General features: G+C 37.9%; 1 protein-coding gene across 1 annotated transcript; it reads right to left on the bottom strand.

The window, feature by feature from the left end:
• Positions 1-1,929: 1,929 nt before the first annotated feature.
• LOC108320274 (protein Iojap-related, mitochondrial-like) lies at positions 1,930-6,865 on the bottom strand. The gene is made up of 4 exons (XM_052878434.1): positions 6,553-6,865; positions 6,341-6,428; positions 2,769-2,866; positions 1,930-2,175 (listed from the first exon to the last, which is right to left on the bottom strand). The coding sequence occupies exons 1-4, from the start codon at positions 6,835-6,837 to the stop codon at positions 2,104-2,106; spliced, it is 543 nt and encodes a 180-aa protein (XP_052734394.1). The 5' UTR covers positions 6,838-6,865; the 3' UTR covers positions 1,930-2,103.
• Positions 6,866-11,765: the final 4,900 nt, after the last annotated feature.

Raw genomic sequence — 11,765 nt, 5'->3', positions numbered from 1 at the left:
GTGTTCGGTCTTATACCGAACGTTCGTTCAAATTGGTGTTCGGTCTTATACCGAACGTTCGTTCTAATTGGTGTTTGGTCTTATACCGAACGTTCGTTCTAAAGGGTGTCGGTTTTATACTGAATGCTCGTTCTAAATAGGGGCTCGGTCTTAGATTGAGCGCTCGCTCAAAATGGTGCTCGGTCATATACTGAGCGTTCGTACTCCGATTCTTAACGAGCGTCCTTTTGGTCCAGTCAGCATGGTTCGTCCTCGTTTTCTTGGTGAGGGCAGGACGATCGGTTTTTGATGGTCATCCTATTAATGATGAAAACGGTTGTGGAATGATGAAAAATAAATGATGAATGTTATTTGAGATGAAAAGAATATTATGGATTTGAACGAGCGTTTCGGGTTGGAACGACTCCTGATTGAGAGTTTGAGAATTTGTAAAGTATGACTGTGGGAAGTTAATGCTGGCTGTTCGATCCTGATGTTCCGTGAGTACTCATCCTCAAGTAGAGGGGGTACGTCATGCGTGGGAACGGCAGGAGGTCCTCGTCCTTAGGGGTACTTTGGACGGAACGGATTAACCTCGGGTTGCAGCTGATGAGGATGCCAGTTACCACACCACTCGGGTGCGCGAACGCCTGTGACTACGCAAAATTCATACAGTCCGGACGTTCAGTCGAGTGTTGAGTTTTATGTAGTACGTACGTTGAATTGTGTTCATGTGTGATGAATTGTTTACATGAATTTGTATGTTGATGCATGAGTTAAATTACATAAGCTTACCCTGCGTTTTTCCTTGTGTTGTCTCGTTTTGTACATCCGTCCTGTCGTTGCAATGATCATCCGTGTGGATGTGAGCAGAGGGAGACGAGCGTTTGGAAGACGCACTGGACGAAGCCAACTTAGTTGAAGTTGAAGTGAAGAATGAGCAGTGAGAATGAGACGCTCGGCTAGTAGTGGAGTTGTTGAATTGAGTGGTCGTTCGACCACCTCCTTCTTTCATTTTGGTTAAGACCGTTCGGTATTTGTCCCGTGTAAACCGTTCAGTCAGGTTTTTATTTTACGTTCGACCTTAATTTGTAACCCTTATTGTATGGACGTGCGGCTTTGCGCATTCGTTCTTTATTATTGTAAGACTATACTCAAGGACGTTCGTCCTTGAGCGTTCGTTCGTTCGGTTTTGTTTTTAGTTGGAAAACTGTTTTGAATTATTATTAAAAGTGATTTTCTAATTATATGGTTTATGACTGTATTTTTGGGATGTCACACTATCTCATAAGACTTGAAATAATACATTATTTCATTGATTAATTTATATGTATTGTTAAAAATACTCATGCAAATACAATAAGTAAAAAATATATATATTATTATTTTAAATTTATTACGAATGCAAGTACAGTTAAACTTACAACTGTAAATTCTAATTTTAAAATGTAAAAAATTAAAAATTCTAAAAGAATTTAGAAAATATTACCAAATTTTACGCCATCAAAGTTGTTAATATACATTAAAAAGAGTATTTAAGAAATAGAATTTCTTGACATTTTTATTTAAAATTAACTTCTAATTATTAGCTGAAATTTTTTCAAAATAATTTACTTCGTCAGAAAAAGAATTCAGAAGTTAGAACCATTTCTAAAGATAATTATCTGACTGTTAAAAAAAGTTAAAGTTGATTTTTATATTGAAAAATATACTTTCCTCCGTTTTCATCACTCTAAGTTGAAAATATTTCATTTTTTTAGCCATTTTCCAACTCAAGTAATTTTTGTCACCTAGGAGAATGAGATGTATGTTTAATATATATATTTTCTGTTTGTGAACAGGTTTTTTAATTCACATATTTATGTAGGTGATGTAAAAGTCCAGCTCCGGTAACGATTCATGACTCACCAAAAGTAAAAGTGGAGTACATGATGATGGACACCTTCAATGTTACCTCTTTTCTATCTTTACCATTGCAGCTAGACAACCGTAGCAAAATTTGTATTTAAAACAACTAAAATAACATATCAGAAAACCGTGATATGTATACAAACTTCTAAATTGTCTAGATCAGATGCAGTCAGAAGCTACAGTTTTAAAAGGTTGTTTACATTGAGACACCAATTAAGTATTCTTTTGTGCTGGTTTCTTCGAATTGTTTTTTCGACGAACCTTCACCAAACCTTTCTGTAAATCCTACAATCAGTGAAAAGAAAAATGATCATTCGAATCATTCATCCTACAGTATTTATCTCAAGAATACATATTCATCATCATAATAAAAATAATAAAGACATATGTCTATGTAATTGCTCAAGCCTAGTTGAACCAAGCCATATACACTAACATAAGCCTAATCAGATAACTCGCACGAGCCCCCAAAACCCATCAAATGCATGCTCTAAAACCTCCACCAAGAATAACTTAAAGTACCATTTTGAACTACTCTTGACACAAACTGGTACAGGAATTGGCCTCAATCACAACGCCTAATCCATAGGAAGATTTGGTGTGGCAATACCATCATAGTATAAATCCAAGTAGTGAATGAATGTTAAGGTGGCAGGCACAGAAGTAAGAAATGGTGAATTCCACTTAATGGTTTTCAAATTGAGTTTTATTTGGTGCGCTGTTATCTACACTATTAACCAATAAAAAATTTGGTAGGTATGACAGTGTAAATATAAGCTATAAATCAAAAAATGATTAAATAGTAAACCTATAACAAACCCAAACTATATCTAACTATCTTACAACTTAAAACGAATATAAGCTAGCCTCGTACTTACCCCATCAGGTTCATTTTGAATTGTCCCTCGGGTCCAAAGACCCTCCAAATTGTAGTAAGCTCTGGCCTTTTCATCAAGTGCATGAACTATCACTTTACCTAAACATAAAAAAAAATGAACCAAAAAGGGAAAGCAAGGCATGTTAGAACTATAAATCCAATATATAATTGAAAGTTTTCATAACATAAAAAGCAATGTTCACTGATCTAGCAAATCATACATCACCAAAAATAATAGACTGATAGAAGGAAAGTGACAGAGAAAGGACCTATTAAACCCTAAAGACTAACAAAGTAATTTTTTCCCCGAAGCCTTGTCAAGCCACCGCATGCGCTAAGCAATGAAAAGTTAACATGAAAGAATCACTAAATTGCAACACCTCCCGAAATAGATAAAAAGAATTAAACCACAATGTTAGATTAGTTGTAACAGACAAAATTCAGTTAATTCTTCAATAGAAGAGTCATGCATGTTGAGGGGCAGGCTCACCCACACTTTGGCCAATGGGCTGCAGGTTATAATGCCCCATGCAAATTGACGGGCTTAAATGTCCAGCCTACCCACATCTTTTTACAGTACCCGTCTTACCTTGTTATCCCTAATCACCCAAGAATGGTAATTCGCTGGCTCCATTCACCAGTGAAGAAACTGGAATAAGTGCAAGAAAGAAAATCAGAGGTTGTAGAGTGTAGAAACTGATACCATGCTGAGACTAAACTCATTATCTTGTTTGATTTAATGAATATCACGCAAAGCAACATACGCTAAGACAATAATGTTGCGGAACCAACAAGTTAATTTAACAACTTTCTAGTACTAAGGAACTAGTAATTTGTCACACAGGTAGATCAATTAGCTAGGATAGAGTATAAGTCTCCACTTAAACTGCATCAGTAGCTCTCTGATGTGAGTTTCAACCAGTATTTGCATATTGGTTTACTAATTTATAACATCACACAACATCTATCGTGTGGATGGAATAGACCTCTCTAAAAAAGAAGACCCCATTAAAGATAGTAAACTAGTTCTTCGTAAATATTAATTATTGGAAAGGCCTGTGAATACCTAACATTCCTAAAAGAACAAAACATTTAGCAAATGCAGTCTGTTAACTGAGAATAATATACTCACTTAAGGTATGTGCTGCATAATCTCTTATTATTAACAAAACATAAGTTGGCTTATAAAGCCAAAATACAGAGATAACTGACCGAAAAAGAAGGACTGAAAGGACTGTATCCACCCACGATTTTTCATCCTAAAATTACGTGAATGGTTAACTGATCTAGATTTAATCTGCATATCCTAGAAAATAGGATTGCACAACTTATTTTAACAAACTGGAAACAGACTAACATAAAATAAATATCTCCTAAACCAACCAACATTCCCTCCCTTAAACTATATGCTATGACATCTAGTTTAATTTTGAAATTTCAATCATGCCAAGCATACTACGAAGCTTTAAGAATTGATCCAGTTTCAGAGGCTTGGTCATAATGTCTGCAATTTGAATCTGTGATTTGCAATAGCTCATCCTGACAACTCCATCCTTCACCAAATCTCTCAAAAAATGAAACCTTATATCAATGTGTTTGCTTTTCCCATGAAACACTGGATTCTTGGATAATTGTATGGTTGAATTGTTATCACACAGAATTAACGTACTGTTCTGCTCGTTAAGGCCAAGCTTCTCCAATATCCTTTTAATCCAAACACATTGACAAGCACAAGAGGCAGCTGCTATATACTCAGCCTCAGTAGTAGACAATGTTACTATAGGTTGTTTCTTAGAGGACCATGAAACTGCTCCAAAGCCAAGTAAAAACACAGATCCAGAAGTGCTTCTACGATCATCCAAGTCTCCAACAAAGTCACTGTCAGAATAAGCCACAACATTTGTGCTGCCACCCTTCTTGTAAAAAATGCCCAGTTCAGTGGTACCTTTTAAGTACTTTAATATGCGTTTTGCTGCCACCCAATGTGATTCAGTTGGACAAGACATGAATCTGCTAATTAAACTTACTCCATACATAATATCTGGACGAGTAGTCAAGTACATTAGACTGCCAACTACTTGCTTAAACATGGTTGGATCAATTTTAGTCCCTGCAACATCCTTTGACAGTTTTGTACCTGGGACAATAGGATTCTTTACTGCATTGCTATTCTCCATGCCAAACCTTGCTAGTATCTCATGAGTATATTTTCTTTGACAAATAAAAATTCCATTTGAATTTTGCACAACCTCTATTCCAAGAAAATACCTCATTCTTCCTAAATCAGACATGTCAAACTCTGACATCATTGACTTTTTAAATTCATCACATATGCCCCAATCATTTCCAGTATATATCAAATCATCAACATAAAGGCTTACAATTAAAATTTTACCTCCCTCTTTTGATTTTGTAAAAAGAGTATGTTCACAGTAGCACCTTTCAAAGCCTTTACGAGAAAAATAATTCTCTATCTTACTGTACCATGCTCTTGGGGCCTGTTTAAGGCCATACAATGCCTTTCTTAATTTGTAAACTTTGTCTTCTTCCCCTTTCTTGACAAAACCAATAGGTTGTTGCACATAAATATCTTCCTTGAGTTCACCATGAAGGAAGGCACTTTTCACATCTAATTGAAAAACTGGCCAACTATAATGAGCTGCTAATGCAAGTATGATGCGAATAGTGTCAAGCCGAGCAACCGGGGCAAACACCTCTGTGTAATCAACTCCAAATTCCAATACTGTTTGGAACGTAGGAAATTTTCCATCAACTTTGCCCAATGATCATAATGACCAGCAAATTTTGGGATTGCAGGTTGCACATACTTATCATTCTCTGCCATTCTGTTTTCACACTCTTTTTGAAATAAATTTGTTGTTTCTTTCCACTCACTCACCACTGTTTCTCTCACTCTCAAGGAGATTTAGGATCATGCCCCTATATAGGAGCTCTGATACCAATTGTTAACTAAGAATAATATACTCACTTAAGGTATGTGCTGCATAATCTCTTATTATTAACAAAACATAAGTTGGCTTATAAAGCCAAAATACAGAGATAACTAACCGAAAAAGAAGGACCGAAAGCACTGTATCCACCCACGATTTTTCATCCTAAAATTACGTGAATGGTTAACTGATATAGATTTAATCTGCATATCCTAGAAAATAGGATTGCACAACTTATTTTAACAAACTGGAAACAGACTAACATAAAATAAATATCTCCTAAACCAACCAACACAGTCAAGATGCTAATTCATGACATTGTATCTGTTATCAGCCATTATCGCTACTGCAATTTTCTTTAGTTGGAGTTCTGTTTGGACAAATTTCTTCAAAATACTTTAGGTGAGAAAAATTAAAAAAGAGAAGGTAAGTTAGATTAGCTCATTGCACAAAGTAAAAGATAAAAAAAAAACAAAAAGTTATATAAGAACAATTCTACAAATTTGGGTATGTATAAATTAATTTTAACCGAAAAAAACTAGAAGATTGTCCAAACGACCCCTAATGGATTTTCTAAACTCAACAAAATGAACACAAAAATGATTACAAAAGCACGAGATACCAGAGTCAATGACTATCCACTTTCCTCCCTCTTCCCCTTCTACACTCGGTAGCATCATTCGTTCAGCTCCTCTCTGTTTCTGTTTGGCCTGGTTAATTACACAAATATACATAAGTCGGAAGAAAAACAAAAATGAAAACCACTTTTGAGTTTCAATCGAAAATCAATGCAAATATAGCGATAAAAAGGACGAAGGAAGGAGGGTGTGGTGCCTTGTAAATTAGGGCTTGGGCTATGTTCTTGACGTGCCAGGTGGACCTGCCAGTGGCGAGAACCATGAAATCGGCCCAATCGCAGTGCTTGGGAACCGATATCACCTTAACGTCGTCAGCTTTGATATCCATCAGAACCTTCTCGATCTCCGGCAGATCCAGAAGGCAATTACGGCCGTCAACGGCGGACAAAGAACAGAACCCTACCTTCTTCTTCCATGGTTGATGAAGAAGAAGGGCCTCTGCATATCGCAAACACGTTCTAGTTCGAAGAAGCCCCCACATTCCAGTTCCACGCTCAAATCAAACTAGAGCAGTACGAGTGAGTTTGTGAATAACCCTTGGTAACGCGACGACGTCGTTTTCATTTCTAGTTTTTTTTTGGTTTAATCATTCACTAAGTCCCTATTTTCGCATGGAATCTCAATTTCGTCCCTTTCTTTCTGAAAATTTCAATTGGATCCCAATTTTATGAAAATTGCAACAAATCGATCCTTTCCGTTAAATAGTGTCAAACGACGTTAAAAAAATTGATGAGTGAATGCTGAGATGACGAACGAGCGCTCGTCCAGAAGCGAACGAGCGCTCGTCCACCAAACGAACGGTCGTCCAGTGTGGAACGAACGGTTGTCCACCAGAGAACGGACGCTCGTCGACCTCTTACTGCTGGACAACCGTTCGTTCCACACTGGACGACCGTTCGTTCGGTGGTCGAGCGCTCGTTCGCTGCTGGACGAGCGTTCGTTCGCTGCTGGATGAGCGCTCGTTCGTTGCTGGACGAGCGCTCGTTCGCTGCTGGACGAGCGCTCGTTCGTCATCTCAGCATTCACTCATCAATTTTTTTAACGCCGTCCAGCCAAATTAACGGAAAGGATCGATTTGTTGCAATTTTCATAAAATTGGGACCCAATTGAGATTTTCAGAAAGAAAGGGACGAAATTGAGATTCCATGCGAAAATAGGGACTTAGTGAATGATTAAACCTTTTTTTTTCGCTGCCATTAATCTATCCGCATTTGCAATTTTTCTCTGTTGTATTTTGGGTTGAATTTGATTAAAAGCATTAATTAAATCGTTAATACTGTTTTGTTCATATTATCAAATTGTGTATTGTAATCTTCTAATTTTTTTTATGATTCTTTTAATTAAATCGGTAGTGTACAGTATAAAATATTGACCGAGTAGTTATAAACAACCAACCAGATTTTCAGGTAATCTGTTTATATCTGATTCTGTTTATATTCAATTGGGCTTACATCAGCTCAGGATCCATGAAGTAAATTATAAATACAAAGTCAGGGCCGAAAGCCAGGTACGTTCCACTTACGCATTATTTACTCTACGTTACTCTCAAATACTTAATAGTGATAACCATTCACTAAAGATTCAACCAAGAGCCGAGGCTCTTCAAATCACACGCCTAACTTGAGCGTCGGAGTATCTTTTGCAGGTACATCCTCCCTCGTCAAGAAAGAGACCGATCGGTTTATGCCAACACCGATCGGCCAACAGCAGGAGTTTGGAAGCGAGCGAGCGGTTCAGACACATCAGCATGTTAGTCTCTCGGTCCCGCAAAATATCTACCGAGACAGGTAGTAATTTGTTTAGTGGATAATAATGTGATTCAATTATTCAATCTGACATATATATTTTATCATTCTTATCATTTAAATAGTACTGTACCGACAGGTCCTCCCGACATAGACCGAGTGAGCGGTTAACACAATGCCGCCCACCAAAGGTCACAATCAAGACCGGGCGTCCAAATTATAAAATGATTCATTATTAAAATAAATCATTTTATTATTATTAATTACAATGTTGTTATATGTTTGAAATAAGTATTATTTTAATCATAACATTGTAACATCTCGATTATATAATAACCAATATTATATAATATAGACGTCAACATCTAAATAAAGAGAACAATCGAAGTATGACGTGTAATTAAATGTGAAATTACAGTCCAAAAATAAAAGAAACGGAAATTTAAATCTAAACAGTTTAAAGGAATGAACACTACAAGTGTTCGAATAGGAAAAATTCCTAAGAAGACTACTCCGCAACATCAGTAACCTTCAGTTTTTGCTCCAAAGGAATCTCCTCGATAACGTCTGCTCCTGTAAGGACCGTGCGTTAAAATAAAAAGTGGTGGGGGAGGGGTTCACTTTCTGCTGCTAGTGGAGGGTATGAGGACCGCACGCCCTCTTCCTTTTTGTAGTGGTGGGGGCTTCCTGAAGTGGTGCGGCTGTCAGTGGTAGGGAGGGAGGGCAGCTGCACATGTGAGTGATGGAGGGAGGCTCTCACTTTCGGCTGCTGGTGGAGAGTGAGTCATTCCACTTTGAAGTGTCCAGCCACCAAGAAACACCATTATCTCATTCATTGGTGGGCATAGCAATGAGGAGTGGCTGTGGAGAACACCATTTTCTTCCTTCTTAAAGTTAAAAGCCATGGATTCAAAGGGATTGGGGGTTCTGCAGATTGGAAAGATTGCTGCCATATCTGTGAGAGGGTGAAGTTGGGAGCTCCTGAAGTGCAAGAAGGCCTGGGATTGCAAGTCTTGGGGGAGATTGATTCAAGAAAGGTGTTCGGTGCTGCATTTGGAAGAGTGAAAGGCTTGCTGAAAAATCTGGGAGAGGAGAAGTGTGAGATCCCAAAAATTTAAACATAATTAAAATGTAAAATCTGTACTTATTGCACTGCTGAGTCACCTGTCAGCTTCATTAAATGCGTCTCGTCACACGTTCAGTGCATTAAAAACGCACTCACCGCTGCATGCACGAGCGCCACTTGTCACGTTGGAAGGTTCTGAAGTCAGAATGAGTGTGCAGGTGTCGGATCGGGAGACGTTCGTCCGCACGAACGTGGATTGAACAAAAATGAGTTTTCGAAAAACCATTCCTCTCACCTGTACCACTCATCTTCTTCCTCAGCATCTCAACTCTCCATCTTCTCCAACTTCTCTCTAGAACCTCCCAAACTTCTCTCTTCTGTAACTCACCGTTTCCTTCTCCGATCACGTTTCAGAACCGTAGGAACGTTCGTCCAGCTGTGATCTTCCTTTTGGACCGAACAGAGTTTGGATCGGAACTGGTAAGTTCTCGTCGTCAACCTTTTATCTTTTCTGGTTTCATGCGAACCCTAGTTTGGTTGCATGCATGGGTTCTAAGTCTGAGTTGTTCTGATTTTTGGTGTTTTTAGACTAAGTGGAAGTTGTTGAGTGAACCTGAGTGTAGAACGCTGTTAGAGGTCGAACCAAAATCTTGCATTTGGGAGTACACTGCTAACCAGGTAAGGGAAGCTTAATAATTTGATTCATACGTATATGATTGTGTGTGAGCATGTTAGAAATAGAATGTATGAGATGTATGCTGTGTTTGAGTATGCTTGAACGATCGCTGTTATGCATGAATGAATATGGTATGCGCTGGCTGATATGCATGAATTGAATACTGAACAATTTTTGTATAGTATGATTTAATGTGAAACCCATATAGTATGGGAATTAAATGATGAAACGGAAGTTATAAGATTATGAATCGTATGAGAAATGTTAAGCTTAGATGAAGATGAAAATATGAAATATAATGATCCTGTCGTATGATAAAATACGTTCGTTATCGTACGGTCATATACCGTTCGGTTTCTCTGAAAATGATTTAGAGTGAAATTCTTTCATTTGGAAAGGATTCTGTCTTAGAACGAGCGTCCCCATTTGAAATGCTATTTGAGCGTTCGTCCCAATAGCGCTCGGTTTATACCAAGCGTTCGTCTTAAGTAGCGCTCGGTCTTACACCTAGCGTTCGTCCTAATAAGCGCTCAGTTTATACCAAGCGTTCGTCTTAAAGTAGCGTTCAGTCTTATACTGAGCGTTCGTCCTAATAGCGCTCGGTCTTATACTTAGCGTTCGTCCTAAGAAGTGTATGGTCTTATACCGAACACTCGCCAATATCCTTGATTCCAGAACGTACGTAAATAGCGTTCGTCTCAGAATTTTTAGTAAAAGAATATTCGCTTGCAGTCATTGACTGGAGGTCGATCCTGTTAAACAAATGTCCTCAGAGTACTAAAATAAATCATCTGGTTATATCCCTATCCTTTTAAATTTAGATCAAAGTCTTTAAAATTAAATTATCCTGAAACACTTACATTATATCGCTATGAGTTAGTTCATTCAACTGATTAGCAAAAGTAACGTTCGTCATGTTCAGCGCGTCAACTTTATTGTTTTGAAAAGAAACCCCACGGTCTCACTCCTGACGTTCGTCCTCGCAGAGGATTGAACGCTCGTCTTTTTATGGAAGTGGAACATAGAATGAAAATGTGAATAAAAGGGAGTATTAAGGTGTGCGAACACTATAAGAAGTGAAATTATGATTTTGGTATTTGAACGAGCGTTCCATGGAGGGACGACTCTGACGTATATTGAATAATAAATTTGGTAAAGTATGACTGTGGATAAGTTAAGACTCGCTGTCCATCCTGATGTTCCGTGAATACTATCTTCATGTAAAGGAAGTATGTCATGTGTGGGAACGGCAGGAGGTCCTTAGTCCATAAGTTAACATGGGCGACGTAAGAACGAACTGACCTCGAGTGGCAACTGTTTGGTGTATCCCAGTTACTACACCACTCGGGTGCAAGGACGCTTGTAACTACACAGATTCATACGGTTCGGACGGTCGGTCTAGTATTTATATATTTATGTTTTTGAATGATGTTATATGTATTGAAGTTATGTGTTAGTTTGAATAGGAATGTTGAAGTATGAATTTAAATTACTTAAGCTTACCCTTTTCGTTCTTCTTTGTGTTGTCATCTTGTTATGTACGTTCGTCCTGTCCTTGCAATGATCATCCGTGTGGATGTGAGCAGATGGTGGTGCGTCTCTTGAAGAAGCGCTAGAAGAAGAAAATTTGGAGGACGCGAATCTGGTAGATGTTGAAGTTAAAGCCGAGCTCTAGAGCGCTCGCTCGTGTGCTTTTAGTTTTGTTAAGTTTACTTTGTGGACGTTCGGTTATAGTTTTGTAAAGTCGTTGTCCTTGAACTCTTGTATTATATTAGCGTTCGTTATATTCTGTATCTTTTAGCCGTTCGGCTTTTAACGCTCGTTCGATTTTTTTGTAAGACTGCACTGTTTATTTGCTTAATGTAATTAATTCTGATTATGGTAATTACTATATTTTGGGATGTTACAAGAAGTACGTTCAT

Source organism: Vigna angularis, chromosome 5 (genome assembly GCF_016808095.1).
Source record: "Vigna angularis cultivar LongXiaoDou No.4 chromosome 5, ASM1680809v1, whole genome shotgun sequence".
Lineage (NCBI taxonomy): Eukaryota > Viridiplantae > Streptophyta > Magnoliopsida > Fabales > Fabaceae > Vigna > Vigna angularis.
The sequence above is the reverse complement of the archived record's forward strand: the minus strand, read 5'-3'. Positions and strand labels throughout refer to the sequence as shown.

Coding starts and splice junctions, on each gene's coding strand:
- LOC108320274 (XM_052878434.1), bottom strand. CDS start 6,837: ATGTGGGGGCTTCTTCGAACTAGAACGTGTTTGCGATATGCAGAGGCC. Junction 6,429..6,552: donor CCCAAGCCCTAATTTACAAG/GCACCACACCCT, acceptor GTAATTAACCAG/GCCAAACAGAAACAGAGAGG. Junction 2,176..2,768: donor TTCAAAATGAACCTGATGGG/GTAAGTACGAGG, acceptor CACTGATTGTAG/GATTTACAGAAAGGTTTGGT.